Genomic DNA, 18,546 nt, shown 5'->3' on the forward strand with positions numbered 1-18,546 from the left:
CTGTGCTTAACCCCTTGCGCCCCCAGGGAGGCCCTCCTCAAGAATTTTTAAGAGCATGATGAGGTTTTGAGATAAAAATGTTGAAAACCACTGACTAGATGAAGTATAACTAAATGTTAGACGAGTAACTAAGTAAGCCCAGATGAAGCCTAAAGCACAGAGATTTATCAATTTAATTAATATGTAGATTTTGTCCATAACAGTGACAGATATGACTGAGAGGGGAGCAAGGTCACCAAAGCAGTATGCGGGATATATCCTAAAGTAAGGCTAACAAAAAATGATGAGTAAAATCATTCATTTATTCTTTCCATAGGTGTTCCAATATGATAGTATATATCATTAGGCCAGTGCTTACCTATGGTATAGGTGGCTATGTCAGAGGTTAGCAAACTATTTCTTTTCTAACACTTTTTTTTTTTTAAATATCTAGATGTTCATGTAAGCCTGGTTGCAGCTGGAGTGTCGGTTCAAATGCCAGCTGTGTCATTTTAGGTTATATAATCTTGGGTAAATTATTCTCTATACCTCAGTTCCTCAAAAAATGTGCTAATAAAACAAGACATTCAGGGGGCCTCCCTGGTGGCATAAGGGGTTAAGACGCAACCTATGAAGCAATCCACAGCCACTGCAGGATGAGTTCGATCCCCGGTCTGGGAGCTACCCACATGGCACAGCAGACCTCTCCTGACTTGCCCGCTGCTCTCCTCAGCAGTGTATTTCAGTCAGTCTGCTTGTTCTGTTCCTACTCTGTCTCTGGTGAATCCTCTCACCCCCCCACCTCTCACCTCTGGCCTGTACCCCAGTTCTTGTATACATAAATAAATCTTTTTTTTTTAAATAAAAACAATTCCACAGAATTTATTGCCATCTGGTAATAACATAAGGGTTATCCAAACAATAGGAACAAATGCTTCAGAACTATCGTCCCAATAAAGAACAGGTAAAAAAAGCTAACTGAATTATCTTCTCAACCATCCCTCACTTGATTGATCTTTTCTAGTTGGAGACACTTTGGAGCAGAGTAATGTTATCACCTTTCAGCATGATCCGACCCAGTTGTTTTCTTGACTTTGTTTTAGAATTAATCTCTTCTGCATCATCTAATACGAGGTTCATATACTCATCACAGCCAATGATACAGCCCTCTATCCGCATATTCACTTGCTCATAAAGCCACACCTGAATCCGAGATTGATTTTGCAAGTATCTGAAGATGAGGTTGATGGGCTGCACCATCACCTTCTGCACTTTCTGACCCTGGCCACGGTACACCATGGTGGAAGCTCACAAAGACCACACTACATAAATAAATCTTTAAAAACAAGACATTCATGAAGTGTTAGCTTAGGCTAGGACCACAGACTGAAGAGGAAAGGGTGTATATGGGCTAGTTCCAAGGCAAAATCAATGAGTGCATTCAGATGACAAGGAGAGGATGAGAGAACGAGGAATAATTCTGGATATATATATACACACACACATATACATATACATATATATATGTATATGCAACCAATTATACGTGGATAAAAGAAAGAATAAAAAACCAAAATCTATTCCAAAATTTGTTGTTTGAGAGCTATGACAGAGGCTAGTATTCTGGAGGGAAAGAAGGCTTTATGACAAATATATGTTTACAGTGAGTTAGTAACAAGAACACAACTATAGACAGTTCATTTTTAGAGAGCTTGGGTGAGGATCCTGAACAGAAGAAAGTTCAGGGCAGACAAGAAAATCTAAGCATATGCACATTGTGTATCAGGGCTGAAACCATAGGCACAAAATTCCATAAAGTCCCAAAACCTAGGCTGCAGGAGGACTATCTTTAGCACTCATGATGATGTTATATTTTTAAAATAATTTTCTATTGAGGTAGCAATAGATTATAACACTGTATAATTGCTGGTATACCACACTGCAATTTGGTACTATATAAACTACATCATGATTACCAACAAGAGTCTAGTTCCCTTCACCATCACATAAGTACACCCCTTTACCCATTTCACTTGCCCCCCAGGCCCTGACCAGATAATCACCAGTCGGTTCTCTGTTCAATGATGTGCTTATTACCCATAAAAGATGCTTAACACATTGCTATCAAACTCCTTTTGGTGAGACGGGGGTTTTCAAAAGGAACTCAACAGTAAGGGATATCACATTTCCTGATTCTATAACCTGTATTAGAAGGCCAAATACACCATGTGTTTCAAGTTGCTTTTATAAGGGAAGTGTGCCCTTTTAGCAAGGACCTTTTGCTATTCAACTTAAAACTGTACAACATTCTCTTGTTGACAGTGTTTTATAGCACTCTCCGTTCCAGGCTAAAGCTTCCTGCGATGACTTTTGGATGTCCTATCCGTAACATTTACTTTCTGACTTGGCAAGCTGCTGAGACCCTTTAGGATGGCTGGGCTGTAGATAAAAATCTTCCAGGGAAGTAGGTGTAGGCAGGATGTGCAATTTCCCCCTTATTTAAAGGCTGATGCAGTGAATTCTTCTTTTTTTTTATTTCTTGGCTTTATTTTCTCCTATTATTTTGCATATATCCTTATGCCTCTATTTTGATATGCAAAAGTAAGCAAACTAATAACTGGAAACATAATTTTTGTATATTTGAAATATGAATATGTTCATGATCTCATTGGCAAGAATTCTTCTTTTTGAACAAACTCTTCAAGTGGCATTCCAGAGGGCTTTAAGGGAAACTGGAAAGGACAAGCTAGCTACTGAGCCTCAGAGCTGAGACTGGAGCCCCTTCTACCCTATGTCACAGCAATGCTCGTCAGGGAAACCATCCCCCTAAACCAGCTATAAACTCAAACCAGTACCTTCCCTAGAGTGACTTTGAGAATGTGAATCAGTCATAATAATAACACAGCAGAACACGCACTTGTTTAGCAAATGAATGGGAATTGAGCGAGAAAGCATGATAATTTGTGCCCCAGTCTGACTCTCCATGTGAGCATAGCAGCCTGAACCAGGAAGATATTTCTAAACTTGTATTGATATAGCACATATAGATTCTTTCTCTGACATTCTAGGTTAACCACCGTCTAGATTAAGGCTCTGCAAAACACGTGGGACATATGTTTCTGCAAAAAAAAAATAATAGCATCTTTTCTATAACTCCCCCTGGCTTAAGCATTGTAAACCTGGGCCTACTAGAACTTCTGTAGCGCATTACTGAATAGAGTCAGCCACTTCCCCCACCTGCAAAGCTGCCCTAGAGCACAGATAGGCATTAACAGAACTGAATGCAGTCCAGTTTCACTCAACTATTTACCTAGTGCTACTGAGGAACAAAGTGCAGCAAAGAAAAAGTTCAAAGGGGAATAAAAGGCTTGTGCTGTCCTCCCTTAAAGACTCTCTCTCCCCCCCCCCTCTCTCTCACACACCCCCCACTTCCTCTTTAGGTAGCAGAGGCTTATTTCATCTCAGCTCCTGGTTGAACCACACAAACATGCTGTGATACAAACACAAGGCCTTTACGTCAGCGAATACTGAGTCAGCGCCTGAGCTTTGAGAATTAGAGTCAAAACACAGTGAACTACTGCTTGGCTGTCTCATGGTCATGAATCCACATGGTGAAGTATTTTCACTGTTCTGAGAGGCTCATGCCATGTGTTTCTTCAGCCGAAAACCTAGGAAAATGTCCCAAGGATAGATGGACTCACTTTATCCAGAGAAAGAAATGTTTCAAGAGGATAAGAAAGGCTGGATCAGTCTTGGCATTTAAATTTTACATTGTCTCAGGTGAGCAGGGTTTTCTCACTCAAAGTCAATCTCTTCATTAATTTTTTAGAATTTTTCTACCAGATTTATATCATATTTATAAAGAAAAGGTTAAGAGAAAAAGAAGGAAACTTAAATACTACCACAGGCCTTCTCATTATGTGCTGCCTTGTAAAAGGAGCAGAGCTTAAGGGGCCGGGGGATGGAATTCCCCTGGAATTTTATTTTATTTATTGAGGAGTTACCTGGGTGGGCTTTCTTTAAGGCTTATAATTCTGTTGTACTTGACATGGCATCATCAGGAACACAGATTCTCAATCAGGACCAGCTAAATACTTTGTGGGATCTGAAGCAGAATGAAATATGGGTCCCCTGCTCAAATCATTTAAGAAATTCAATAAAATGACAGCTGAATACTGAACCAAAAGCAGGAAGGACCCTGCTCAGTGTCGGGTCCCCTGTGACTGTACAGGCACATACCCACAAAACAGGCTTTGCTCTCAATCCAGGCTTTGCCACTTACTAGTCATGTGATTCTGGACATACCATTTTTAAATAGGGGTAAGAAGAGTCCTCACATCATTGAGCTGTTTTTAGGATTAAATAAACATTTGAAAAGCATTTTGAAACACCTGCCATATAGCAAGCACTATATGAATGATTAGTAAGTATTTACTCTGTTGAGCCTAAACATCTCAAAATATCAAAGAACTACAAACATGAATTTACTAAAACATTTAAAAAAGCATTTTGAGACTTTGGATTCCAGATAAACAAAATCTATCTTTATTACTATGACAATGGTCACCTTTTAATTTGAACAATTAAACAACAGTTTTTTTTTTTTTTTTAAACAACAGTTTTTTAAAAGGTATTCTGGATTGAGGTCAACTACTCACAAAGTAAGACTGAAGAGCAAAATAAAAATAATGGTTTATGTTTATGGTTCTAGAATTCTGTGGAGTGCAAACTGTCTGGATTCACCAGGGACTTCACTGCTGCCATACAGGAAATAAAGCCTGTTGTAGCTGAACAAAAACTAAGAAATCCCTTTCTTTTTCTTTCCTTTTGACAATGAAGAATGCTTTGGAAAAAAAAATAAGCTGTTGAATAGGAAATGTTATTAGCCATACAAATTCTATTTGTGGTTCTAGAAAACACATCACTAAAACAAGTCAGAAGATAAGATGAGGGAGTGATAGATACTTTTATATAGAAAAGAAAGTTGGTGCACAGAGACACAAATACTTAAAAGTTTATTAGTGCCTGTTTTATAAGAGCAACCTTTTTCTTCACTGAATTATTTACACATTTTTTACTTTTGACCACCAAAATTTCTCAGGACGTTCAAAAGTCTTTACACAATAAACATGTATAATAGGCCCATCCCCGGCCTATTATAATATTGTTGACTACAAGTTGTCATTTGTCAGACAAGTCTCCCAAGGTACACAGATTTGGGATATTTCTCCTTAAGTGTTGGCCACTGAACAACGAAGTAATCGGAGAGGTGAAATAGAATCTTTCCAGACAGGGATAAATTTTCTACTCGGCAAATGCTTTCGACATAGACAATGATCACTTTCTTTATTCCGAGTATCCCAAGGAGAAGAGCAGAGATACAGATAGGAACACATGTTCCTGGTCCGTTACACAATACCTTAAAAAAAAAAAAGTTGAAGGTCAAGTTAAAATACAGAATACTAATGTAAATGAATCATTTAAAATTGAAAACAGTCAAACTTTAGAGAAGATTTTGAATTATTCCAAAACTTAAATTGTTCCTTGTCAAGATCCAGCAATTAACGAGCACACACATAGGGCCAGGCAGGGCTGTGTGGTTGGTTGTTGGTTCTCCAGCTACCAACCCGTGTGAGACTGGGGCAAATCACTTAACCTCTCCGCCCTTGTGGCCTCTGCGTGTCCTACAGGAGGGGTCTAGATTGGCCCTGAGTGCTCTCCAGCTGCTGCTGTTCTTCTCCAACTGCTTTGTGCATTTCAAATATCACACATATAAATAGGAAACAAACAAAATCACTTATGATTCACTGTTTTCACAGGTACAAACTTGTTCTCATTGATTTTTAAAAATAATCTTTACACTAGCTGGAGCACCAGCATGTTAAAATGCAGGAGAAAATGACTTTAAAATACTAATTATGTAGAATAATTTTAGTAGTTCAAGCCAATAAGTCGGGTAGATGAGAGAAGGCTATTAAATGAATGAGATTTTCTTTCAAGAGAATTTAACTTAAGCTTATAACCCAGAGTGTTCATGCTTTTGAATTCTGCTAATTTTTATAGAAAGTCATTGGTTAAAAACAATTTATTTGATCGGGGGTGGGGGAATTGAGGAGATGCTGTTTGAAGGGACAAACTTGCAATGAGTAGGTAGTTACTGGAGCACTAATACACTGTACAGCCATTAAACCAACAAAACTGTATTGTAAACTTCAATGTTGCTAAGAGACTAGATCTTATTCTTTGCACAAAAAAAAAATAATAATGTGCTATGATAAAGGTGTTAGCTAATGTTACTGTAGTAATCATATTGCAATATACAAACACATCAAGCCCAACACCTTGTATATCTCAGACTTACACATGTTATAGGTTAATTATGTTTCAGCTAAGAAAAAACAAAAAAATAATTTAGTTGGTGAACCTAACAAGAGAAATAAAAATTCAACTCACACAACAACCAAAAAGGATTTTTTTAAGTCTTTTAAGAAAATGAAACCAAACCTATTTCACAGAATTGTTGGTAAGATAATTTATTAGTATTTTCACAGGGAAAAGGCATTTTAGACAACATCTTAATCACATGCTCATGTCGCCTGAATTAGTTTAACCTAATGAAGTACTTTTTACTCCATAAATCATAATATAGGAGATTCGTGGCTGTCTACATGTCTACTGGGCATGATCTACAACGTCATGTGATTTTTCCAGCACAACGGCCATAAATGTATTAAACATCACAAAAGCTTAAAAGTTGAAAGAGTCCCCAGATATACTGTTCACCATTCCGATATTTCAAAGTCAAGTCTCTTAGGGTCCAATAATACTCATGTGAATGCAGGCTCTGTCCATCCTGGAGGTGAGATCACCTGGCACATCACCCATAGAACTTTGGGAAGAGAGAAAGTAGTCTGTTTCAGGAAGGAGTCAGTCTCTTTTGTATCTGGCTTAAAACTCCTACCTACAATTCTAACTCCCTGCCTTTTGTGGAAAACATTTGTTCAAACTTTGTCTTGCATTACCACTTTTAAGCTGCTCTCCAGATGTTCTTCTTTAATCTCCCTTGAGTTGCCCTTATAACCTTTCTTCACAGATTCTCAACACAGGGTAGTAGAAAGACAATGGGACTGAGAGTCAGCAGAGGGGTAAACAACCTGGGAATTAGCTCAGTGACCACAGGCAACAACAGCCACAATCATCACCATTTCGGCCCTCACCACCATTTATTAACAGCGAGGACAGATATGGTACCAACTATTTCTCATCTACTATTTTAATTAATTCTCACAGTAATCATCGGAGTTTTATTATCTCTTTTTCACAAGTTTTATTAACTCTTTTTTGCAGAATAGGAAACAGTACAGAGAAAGCAAGGGGGCTCAATCCCAGGTTTAGGAGGTGGAGGTGTTCTGTGACTTCCGGTCACTTTTTTCCTGTGACTATTACCAACGCAGAAAACCCGGAGACTGGACTAAATGACTTTGCCTTTTAGCTCCAGGATTATATAATTCAATGACTAAATTGCCTCTAGTTTTGTCATCAGCCTAAATTACAAGCTCGCTCTGAATCCTTTCAGAGTTCAGAATTCTAAAAATCCTATGAATGCAAGGGTTCTCAAGAGTGGCATTTACATTTTGGACCAGACAGCTTTTCATTTTGGGGCCTGTCCTTTGTCCTCCAGCATGTTCAGTGGCATCCCCTGCTGCCACAAGATTGCAAGAGACAAGACAATCTCCAGACATTGCCCAATGTCTCCAGCTGAAAACCACTGTATTAATGTATTCCCCAAAACTGGATTATTTGTGTTGTTGTTCTCAATCTGTTTTTCTCTAGTACAGAACAAAACATAACCCACAGCTTAAAAAGAACGTGTTGCTTACTTCTTGGATCTTGAATGTCACAAAAATATTTTCACATTTATTGCCTTTACAAAAATGTCTAAGCCCATGTCTTCATTTCAATATGTGGTCGGTCCTCTCTCTGTAAGCTGTGAGTATACTGCTGGAGATGGCCGTCTACAGAAGGGGAGATGACAGGGCATTGGTGGGAGATACATTAACCTGACACAGACTAGAAGCAGAGACTGTTAAGGTAAAAGTAGAAATTAAAGGAAATTTGTTTATTATCTCTGTTGTATTTCTATATCTTGAGGCGTCTTACTACAGAAAGTCATAGGCACAATAAAACCATAAACCAAATATTAAAAAAAAAGCAAACTAATCTCAAGGAAAAATCAGGCTCAGAAAATCCAATTTTAATTAAGCATAGGTTTTATTAACCCTGACTTTTATAGCAGGCTTGGCAAAACATTTAAAAACTGTGGATTATGGCGCTTCCACTACTTAAGGAGGCATACCAGAGAGACTTATTCCAAGCACTGAACAAAACAGAATATATTGAGGTGATCTGGGCAAAGATGACATACATATAATACTTGGAGTTGTCTTTTCAACTTTGTAAAAATAATGGTTAAAGCATTCTTCCCATCTCTATCCCTTAAAATAGAAAATCTCGAGCAGCATGGGTCCATGACCCTGATCCCTCTTCCTCACTACCTTGTCTTCTGGGCAGGGCCAGCTTCTAGTATACTCTATGCTCTGTACCTGGAACAAAATAGGCACTCACTAAATTTTGCTGACAGAAAGGAATGAGGAGGTAAGGGAGGAGGGAATCTTTTGTCTATTGTATATAGTCAAATGCTTCCTTTGTCAGACTTGACCCTGTTTGTAACTATCTAAACACGCTTATCAGAAACACCCAGGGACTTGGCTGCCATAATGACTGTCACTGAGAGCTTTTAAAATTATTGCCATTTTTTACCATCCCAAACCTGCCACTTTTTCCTAAGGGGAACTTTCGTGTCGCTTGTTGTCAATTTAAGGGCTGGAGTAGAGCTGACTCTATCCCCAGCTATAAGAAGAGGAGATACAATTCTAGACTGGCCAATCACAGCATCAAATTCCCTGGCACAGGTCTTTGTTCAGGGAAGAGCACATAATCCAGTGAGAAACCACAAGACATAGTGGAACTTTTGTTAGGGCTGAGAGGGGCTGCTCTTTTTCTACTGTGTCGGAATCTCAGAGGATATGGACCTGGCACTGTTAACATCTGTCTTGTCATATCTTAGAGCCCTTGAGAATGAAGCCATCCCAACATGGAGCAGAGCGCAGCTGAAAGAGGAAGACAGGGCAGATCCCAAAGGTAGCATTTAAGATCCACGAATCCAGCTGTGCCTGAAGGAAACCAGATCTGCTCCGAGACTTGCCAGGTATATGAGTGAATACATTCCATTTTCACTTAAGCCAGTTTGAATCAGGACTTCTGTCACTAGCATTAACATGCATCTAACTGGAACAGCTTTTTATTTTGTCTAACTCCCTGACTAGCCTCTGACCATCTGCAGTGCCAACTGGTAGGTATTTAATATGTGCCTGCTGGAAGAAATAACAAATCAATAAATAAACTCTGAGAGTAGGAAATTCAAGAGATAAACTAAAGTAAGGGTCTAGAAAGCAGAAAGAGGTCGGTGGTAGTATAAATATGAAGTCATGAGGGTAGATGAGTCAAGTCAAGGATCAAGAAAACTTAGAAGAGGATTGTTATTCTGTGCATTTGTGTCACCACAGGGCAAGTGCTATTGGCTGAAACATCATATCAGCATGTGATATGACATATGAAAAGACATTTATGAAATGACATATGAAAAGACATATTTAACTTTGGGTAGTCTCAACTCCTAGTCTAGTAAGAATGCCATACACAGAATATAGGCCAACACCTTGGAGTTCTTGGGTTGGTTAAAGGTCAGAGACTTCAGCCATGAAGTTGAGGGGGATACAGGAGTCCATGTGCAGGTGAGGCTGCAAGCCAGTTGGAGAGCCCAGTGAGGCTGCAATCCAGGAGACGGGCAGAGAAGCAGAGTCCGAGTCTGAGGCACTGGCTGAAAATTAGATATTTGGATAGTGTCTTGCTGGTGAAAGCAGTGACTAAAGAGGATTCATGAACAGGGGAGCACAGCGTAGGGGTCTGATTGAGCTTCTAGGCCATGAAGCTGGAGAACTGGGGCCAGCTGTGGAAGCTGAGCTGGTGCAGGCCGGCAGCCCACATGGAGGGCAAAGGTCTGCCAAAATCAATGCTTTCATTTCAGGCGCCACTATGCAGATGGTAAGCCGGATGATTAGGAAGGGAGCAAACACTGAGGTGCAGGAGCAGGAGACACAGGAAGAATAACTTGATTGCAAGGATTAGCAGCAAGCGAAGTCAGTTAAGGTACTGAAAAACACACCCTCTTATTTTAGAGAAATAAGAAAAATCCCATCTACCAGACCAAGCCTATGTTAGAAGTGTGTCAACAAGATGAAACAATCAATAGTTTCGTGCAGCCATCAGTGCTACAAGGGTAGAGGTTGAAAAGAGAGCTTTAGATTTGTCTAAGAGAAAAGTAATGGCAGCCTCAGAGAGGACTATTTCAGAGATATTTTGGGATAAATACAGAGAGGAGTGAGCACGTGGGAGAGAGGAGCTCAAGCAGGAGTCGGCTGAGCTAATAAGCAGGGCTGGGGAAAAAAGGGTTTACAGAATTGAATAATATGTGAATACAGAGGTCAGTGGGAACAAACAGGTGGCGAAGGAGGAACTATTATATGGGACAGGATGAGTTCTTTCAACACCAGAGAAAAATGTAGCAGTTAGAGAACTAAGTTTGAGGTTAGCTTGGGAAAAACTGTCCTTTCTGAGAGCAAGACAAAGGATAAAAATGGCACTGATGTTTGTTTTCATTGGATTTTATTTTAAACATTAACTCTTCAGCTCAATGTCAAAACTACAGAAAAGCCCTAACGAAGAGAAGGGGCATTCTTTTTTTTTTTTTTTAAGATTTATTTATTTATGCATACAAGACCTGGGGTACAGGCCAGAGATGTGGGGGGTGAGAGGATTCATCAGAGACAGAGCGGGGAACAGAACAGGCAGACTGATGAAATACACTGCTGAGGGGAGCAGCAGGCGAGGCAGGAGAGGTCTGCTGTGTCATGTGGGTCATCTCCCTGGCCCGCTGGGGAATCGAACTTATGCTGCAGTGGCTGCGGACAGCTTCATAGGTTGCGTCCCAACCCCTTGCGCAACCAGGGAGGCCCGAGAAGAGGCGTTCTAATCCTATCTACCAGTTAACACTGTGGTGTACTCTCTTCCAGTGTCTTCATACGCACATTGTATTTTGTGAAAGCGTTTAAAAACCCATTATTTTTAATAACTGCTGTTAATCCTGAAGATATCTCATAGTTCATCTAACTTTCCATTACTGTCAGAATTTTTTTTGTTGTTGTTGCTATCTCATGCTGCTGTGAACATCTTTGTATATAAATCTGTAAGGTTTTAACTTTGCCTTGAGCTATGTTCCAGAGTTCTTGCTGAGTGAGGGGTTAGAAGCAACAGCTTCAAGGACTAAAGGAAGTTGTAGAAAGTTAAATAAAATAATGGCCATGGATGGGGTCGGGCCATGTGGCCTTTTGTTTTTTGGTTCTCACCTGGACTCTGTGTGAGCCATTTCCCAACTGTGTGAATTGTGGCAGGAGCCAGAGCCCATCTCATGGCAGAAGGGAGACACTCCTGTCCGGACCACTTTGCAGCTGCATATGGGCAAGGTGCCAGCCAGGGTCTCTGTCTAGATCTGACCAGCAGCTAGTGGTACAAAGAAGCAAGGCCAGAGGAAAACCTATCCTGGTGGCAAATGCACCATTGGCAGAGTCCAGCATCCAGCACCAGCGGCTGCAGGGTGCACTGTGCTGCAGCAGTAGCAGCAGCGACCCCCCACTCCCCCCAGTTCTGTGACCATGGAATTTTGGCGATGATTCTAGTGCTCAGCTCTCCCTTTGTCTGTGTTTTCTAATCCTTCTTCATTAGCTTTCCTGGTAGTCCTGAGAGCTCTCAACAGCCTTTCATTAAATTCTTTTACTGTTTCAGCCAGCAGAGTGGATTTCTATGGTTTGTTACCAAGAACCCTGCCTGGTATGGGAAGAATAAAGACTTTGAGAGCAGTAAGTGCAGAGTTAGAAAGGAATGGATGACGTCAGAACAGTCATAGGATTTCCGCAGGCAGGGCTAGGAGCACTGGGCAGGAAGCAGACAAAGTGAAACACGGATCAGGACTACGCAGCCAAAAGAGCCGGGTGAGTGCTCCAGCATATGGAAGGGATAACGCAGACGGCCTCAGCCAGGAGGAGGAGCGCAAGAGCAGAGGGGAAAAGCCTCAGAAAACTGGAGAGAGAAGCATCTGAGAGTAATCAGGGGGCAAAGGCAGTTGGAGGGTTGGTGGCCCACAACATGCAGGGGTTACAGGCAGAGGGTCGGATGACAGGCAGTGCTGGGTGCCCGTGATCAGTGGAGACAGACAACAGGAAGGAAGAGGATGTGCGGCAGATGGGATGACACATTCGCCTGGCTCACATTCTGGTACACTATATTTCTTCTTTTTTATTTATATATTTAATCATCCATCTTCTTTAATAAATCGATCATTGTGTATTTAGTCATCCAAGTAGTAACAGTTAAACAGAAACATGCAAATATCAAGACCAACATGAAATAACCACATAAATCCTAACACTTGAATCACCAATGATGAGCATCAAGATCTCGTCTATTGTTAGCACACCCCAGAGTTTAAAGTTGTCATCATTGTGTACATATGCATTTTAAGCTCCACTTTTCCAATTACATTAACTTTCATCGCAAGTTTCTTGATAGGCACCAACCAGTTGCTTCACTGTATGAACATACCACAGTCCAGCTGACTTTACAAATAAATCCTTTACACTCCAATCCTTTTCTCAGAGTCTGTTTGGTGAAACTAAATTCATCTAGTCCACTTCCCTTACTTCTCTTTACCCTGGCATAGCTTTTATCTTTTTAAACCATACCACAAGTAATTAACCTCTTTGATAACTGTACAATTAAATAAATAACTGAGAAGCACTGCAAACTATGATCCTTTAAGATTCTGCCAAAATTCTGATAAATTCTCTATACTGACATTCCTATACTGACATTCCACTATGGATTACTCGAGTTTGGCCAGAATAGTCTTGCTCATTCTGCATTCACATAAGCCACTGAGGCTGAATAACATGGTGCTTAGGTGACAGGGTTTTGCAATCACACAGACCTGGATTGGCTGATTAAAAGCAATGTGATCAGCGTCAACTTACTTTTCCATTTCATGTCTTTCTTACCTCGTTCATGAATTCACTCATTCAATAAATGTTTGAGAAAGGATGATATGCCACGTACTGTTCTGGGCATTATGGATATATTAGTGAATAAAAATTTCCACCCTTGAAAAGTGTATACTCCAGTAGGTAAGCAGAAAACAAGCTACACATATGAATACATAATACACGGCAGAAAAAAGGAGTGGGGAGAAATGGAGGTTAAAGAAGATGTGGAAGGAGGTGATTTGTGAGTATATATTGGATGAAGTGGTACAGGATTAGGGGAAAAACATATATCACTTAGAGAAAGAGGCAGGATAAAGGATGATGTAGATTTTGTAGACAAACTATGAGTTACCAAGGGCCAATGAAAGAGTTTGTGGGGTTAGAGAGGGTGGGAGCTTACGACAGATTATAACTGAACACAGCTGATACATACAGCTCAAACTGTGTATCAGGGATTTGAACTTCTTGTAAACAAGGTAAACAAAGATGCAGGGTAAGATGAAACTGCTTCTGATGGTCCTTTTGGAAGGTGGCTTATCTGTATTCTTTCTTTTTTTAAAAAGATTTATTTTTTATTTATACAAGAGCCGGGGTACAGTCCAGATGCGCGGGAGGGTGAGAGGACTCACTAGAGACAGAGCTGGGAACAGAACAGGCAGACTGACGAAATACAATGCTGAGGGGAGCAGCGGACGAGACAGGAGAGGTCTGCTCACCATGTGGGTTGCTCCAAGGCCAGTGGGGATCGAACCGGCACTGCAGAGGCGGTGGACAGCTTCACAGCAATGTGCTCAACTGCCTGCGCCACCAGGGAGGCCCTTATTTGTATTCTTTATAGAATTTTGTAGGGGGGGTTCAGTAGAGAAAATTAGGGATGGGGAATGGTAATACAACCAGAAACAAATGTTAACATGGGGGAAACTGTCGCTGTGGAGGTTAAATAAGAAATATGTGCGACACATATAACATAGGGCTTGGCCCAAGGTAAAAATTCAGTGAGAGCTATTAATAGAATTCACCCCAAATTAAAGCCGTATACTGTGGTATTTTTCAAACTCTTAAGAGTACTTACTGTATTTGTTGTTTACTCTGCCAGTTAGGGTAACATAATATGACCTGACATCATTATTCCTCTCTTCGGAGGGTACATTTTAAGAGTAGCTAAACATCCATTTTGTTCTCTTTGCCTTCTAGCCATATTTTGAGCCTTGCCAGATCCTCTTCAAGTGATGCTGATGTTTAAAAAAAAAAAAAATGATAGGAGGAGCCTGATTATCAGAAGTGGTATTTTCTGGATTTTCATACATGGAGGATGACTGAAGGATCCTGAACTTCCCTGCTCTGGATGGACAGTGTCCCTGTAGTGTACTTCTTAGCCTATGGCCAATGGGCCTTGAAAGTCAGTGACCATCACAAGGTATATAAGCCTGATGACACGAGAGGTAAGTCTGGCCTTTTCATTTTATTTATTTTTTAAAAGATTTATTTATTTATTTATTTATACAAGCACTGAGTACAGTCAGAAGCATGGGAGGGTGAGAGAATTCACCAGAGCCAGAGCGGGGAACAGAACAGGAAGACTGATGAAGTACACTGCTGAGGGGAGCAGCGGACTCCGCAGGAGAGGTCTGTGCACCATGTGGGATCCTCGCAAGCAGCCAGGTATCGAAATGGTGCTGCAGAGGCTGCGGGCAGCTATGCAGCTCAGTGTTCAACTTCTGCGCCACTGGGGAGGACCGGCCTTTTCATTTTAAAACCAGAGGTGGGCCTCCCTGGTGGCGCAGCGGTTGAGCGCTGGGTTGTGAAGCTGCCTGCAGCCGCTGCAGCGCCAGTTCGATCCCCGGCCACCCGGGTGAGGGTCCCACATGGCGCGCAGACCTCTCCTGCCGCCCGCTGCTCCCCTCAGCAGTGTACTTCATCAGTCTGCCTACTCTGCTTTCCGCTCTGACTCTGGTGAATTCTCTCGCCCTCCCGTGCTTCTGACTGTACCTAGTGCTTGTATAAATGAATAAATAAAGCTTAAAAAAATAAATAAATAAAACCAGAGATGCCTACTGTGTCCTTGTAGGGGAAACAGATTTCCCAACTTTATATGCACATCCTGATTTGTTGGGTTTGGTCTGAGCTACAGGGGTGTTCCCAACATAGGTGGCACAGACCCATGACATCAGACTCCAAAGTCTCTTCCACAGCTCAGGGACTTCCCACTGCAGCTCCAAGCTGCCACAGACCCAAAGGTGTCCCCAGCTGGGGCACTTCATACTTGTTGAGAGCTGCTCCTCTGACTACTAGCACAGAATAAGCAAAAGAACTCAGAGGATGCCAGTGCCCACAATGGGTTGGCTCTTCATTCCCTTGCCCTGATGTCTCTTCTTAAAAAATACTTTGATAAAATTAAAACTTGAGGAAATCCCCCCTCCCTTTTTTTTTTTTTTTTTGCCTGAATAGTAAAGCCAAGCCTGCACTGCATCATGGTCAAAGATCATGGTGAGGCCAACCCAGGATTGTTTTCCTAATCTTCCTGGCTGCTTTGACTTTTAGTTGAGGAAATTAAATCTTTCAGTTTTCCTGTTCTCTGGACCAAATGGTCAAGGTGACGATTTCCTGCCTTCTTGGTCGGGTTTTTTGTTTTGTTTTGTTTTCATTGTATTTTCAATCCTCTGAAATGTTTTCATGAAGGTCTCTGAATCCTAATAACCCAGTACTTTTTCCTTTTCTTTTTCCCACCTCTGTACTAAATGGCTCCCCCCAAAATACAGATTGCTAGAGCTAGATGCAGCTTCTAGGATTCTTTAATTCAATTTGGGAAAGACTTTGGCATTTATAGGGCACCTACTACCTACCAGGCACAGGAGAATTTTGTATCATTACCTCACATAAACCTCACACTAGCTCTCTGAGATGTATCCTTATTCTCATTTTTCAGAGAAGGCGATGAAAGCACAGACAAACTATATGACCTATGTAAGATCACAGAGCTACTTAGTGTTTAGGTGAGATAAACCCAGCGTTGCGAAAACAAGTCTGAGGTTCTCCTGTCCACCATACTGGTCTGGGTCTGTCCTGCACCTGCCATCCAGATCCAGCATTAGTTGGAAGGGGTTGAAGGCAAACCTGGCTCCAAGGCCAGAATAACACAGGGAATTTCCTTAAAGGGGCAATTCTAGCAATTGTTATTAGTACTTTAAAGCTCTAACAGAGAACAGTGGCAGATTGTAAGATGCCATTCGACTAAGATAAATTAGGGAAGCTTTTCAGTAGATAAAATAAGTTAATATTTTCAAAAGAAAAGGGAGTATCCTCTCCAAACAGGAAGAACTGGCTTGAATTCAAAGCAATTACATAACTCCTGCTTCTGTGAAGGCCCTCTCTCAAGTAGGTAAATGATATTTTCTTCATGATCCCACCCTGTATGGATTTTTTAACAAGTAAATATGTATAAAATGTCTATCTTGCAGATCTTTCCTGAGTCAGCAGCTTTCCTGAGATAATTTATGAAGGTGATTTTTGCAGTATAATATAGGCTTAAGAATTTTCCCTGATTCCTTAATTCTAAGCCAAAATTTACTTAAGAACACCTGTTTATAAGGTTCAGGTAGAGTATGTGTGTGGTGTGTGTATGTGTGCATGTGTGTGCAACAGAAAGACAACATGTATACTTGAAGACAAGACAATGAAACAGAAACAAGAAAATAAATTTCAACAAATTGATGCACAGTAAGTAGCACTAGCTTGTTGTGGTTAAAGAACATGGTTCTAGGCCTCTCTGGTAGCCTACAGGTTAAGTCTCAGCTCTATCACTGCTACGGTCTGAGTTCTATCCCCAGCCAGGGAGGTGACCCACATGGCGCAGCAGACCTCCCCTGTCTTGCCCTCTGTTCCCCTTAGCAGTGTATTTCAGTAAATCCTCCTGTTCTGCTCTCCACTCTGTCTCTGGTGAATCCTCTCATCTCCCCCCTCCACACACACCTCTGGCCTACTGCCCAGTTCTTCTATGCAAAAAATAAAATAAAAAAGAATATGGTTCTGTGGGGCCCAGCTCAGATTCCACACCTTGAACAAGCTGTCAAGGTTCTCCAAGAAGCACACACTTCGCGCTGTGCACTCAGGCATTCAAACACTGTTTTCCTTTCATTGTCCACACATTTATCAAATTCCCAGCAATGGTGCACCTGCCTCCATCAGTAACCTGCAGAAGCAGAATAAAATCAGGGTTTTTATTGACGTTGTGCTTTGTTGAGTTCTGTTAGGTATGCTGGCAGCACTAATGACTCCCTCCTATTATAGACTCAGAAGAAAGGACACTGATAGGACCCGAGGGAAGCAATGAGTTTATCCAGTTTCATTGAGAGAGAAACGCCTTTCAACAGGTAACTAAAGAAAGAACTCTATGATAGTGTTTCTCTGGTCTCCACGTCACATTAACCTGGAGGTAGTTGTCGAAAGTATAGATTCTTTCCAAATCAGACTCTCTAATTCCAGGGCCCAGGAATTTGCATTTTGAACTCACAAGTGGTTCTAGTGCAAAGTAGAGCTTGGAAACCAGTGCTACAGAAAGGGGCTGGTAAACTTCAGAAGTGACACCCCATCTGCACCTGCAAAAAAGGTCTGTGAGCACTAAGGGAGATGAGGCAGGGAGGAGGAGATGTGAGTACTGGTGACTCATCCAAGGTCATTCCTTCTCTCTCTCCCTCATCCAGCTCAAAACTACTTTGGGAACAAGTAATCCAGCTGACCTCATCTGGAGAGACTTTTCAGTAAGCCTGTGGTTCCCAACAGCAGAGAGAACTGCCAGAAAACGAGGATATCAAGCAGGATGGCCCTACCTCTGTTGGCTACACATACAGCCATCTCTTAGAAAGCAAATATCCCTGGGAGGAGTCCAATATGAAGGACTAGGAGGTAGCATTTTAATGGTCTGTAGATGCTCTCAAAAGGATTACCTGACAGTAGCTGAGAGTAAGGATAAAATGCAGAAAAGGCAACTGAGGGGTGGGAGGGCAGAAAAGGTCATTAATAGGTAAGTGGCACGTGACAAGGCAGCATATCCTTTGCCAAGCAAAGTCACATTAGTTGCCAAGGTGTCCCACCTGCCTGCACTAAAGGAGCATCTCTGTAGACATAGGGTGTGGTTTGTTATGTGCTGCTTGGCATTATGACCTGAGTCTCTGGGGAGGGCAGGGCTGGAAAAGTAGGGCCTTGAAGGCGGAGCTTAGTCTGTCAGTAGCACCAGTGAGTCCCCTGCAGGGACTGTCTTATGGGCTGGGACAACAAGTTTTAATCCAATAGATAATCTGGGCAACATCCTGCCTGAACAAAAGTCAAATTTTATTTAAGGAGGAGATTCTCAGCC

The 18,546-nt window shown here is 41.4% G+C and overlaps 2 protein-coding genes across 2 annotated transcripts in view; both read right to left on the minus strand.

The window, feature by feature from the left end:
• Positions 1–999: 999 nt before the first annotated feature.
• LOC311177076 (small nuclear ribonucleoprotein E-like) lies at positions 1,000–1,278 on the minus strand (the record flags this gene model as incomplete). Its single annotated transcript, XM_084242830.1, has 1 exon — positions 1,000–1,278. The coding sequence occupies one exon, from the start codon at positions 1,276–1,278 to the stop codon at positions 1,000–1,002; it is 279 nt and encodes a 92-aa protein (XP_084098956.1).
• Positions 1,279–5,167: 3,889 nt separating this feature from the next.
• Positions 5,168–18,546, minus strand: part of ALG14 (ALG14 UDP-N-acetylglucosaminyltransferase subunit) — a gene marked incomplete at both ends in the record, with an annotated part of 82,683 nt that continues 69,304 nt past the window's right edge. Inside the window, one exon of the mRNA XM_084242665.1 lies at positions 5,168–5,398. Within this exon, the coding sequence (XP_084098791.1) occupies positions 5,168–5,398 (231 nt within the window). The remainder of the gene's footprint in view (positions 5,399–18,546) is intronic.

The sequence above is a fragment of the Talpa europaea genome (genome assembly GCF_964194135.1).
Source record: "Talpa europaea genome assembly, chromosome: 9".
In the NCBI taxonomy this organism is placed as follows: Eukaryota; Metazoa; Chordata; class Mammalia; order Eulipotyphla; family Talpidae; genus Talpa; species Talpa europaea.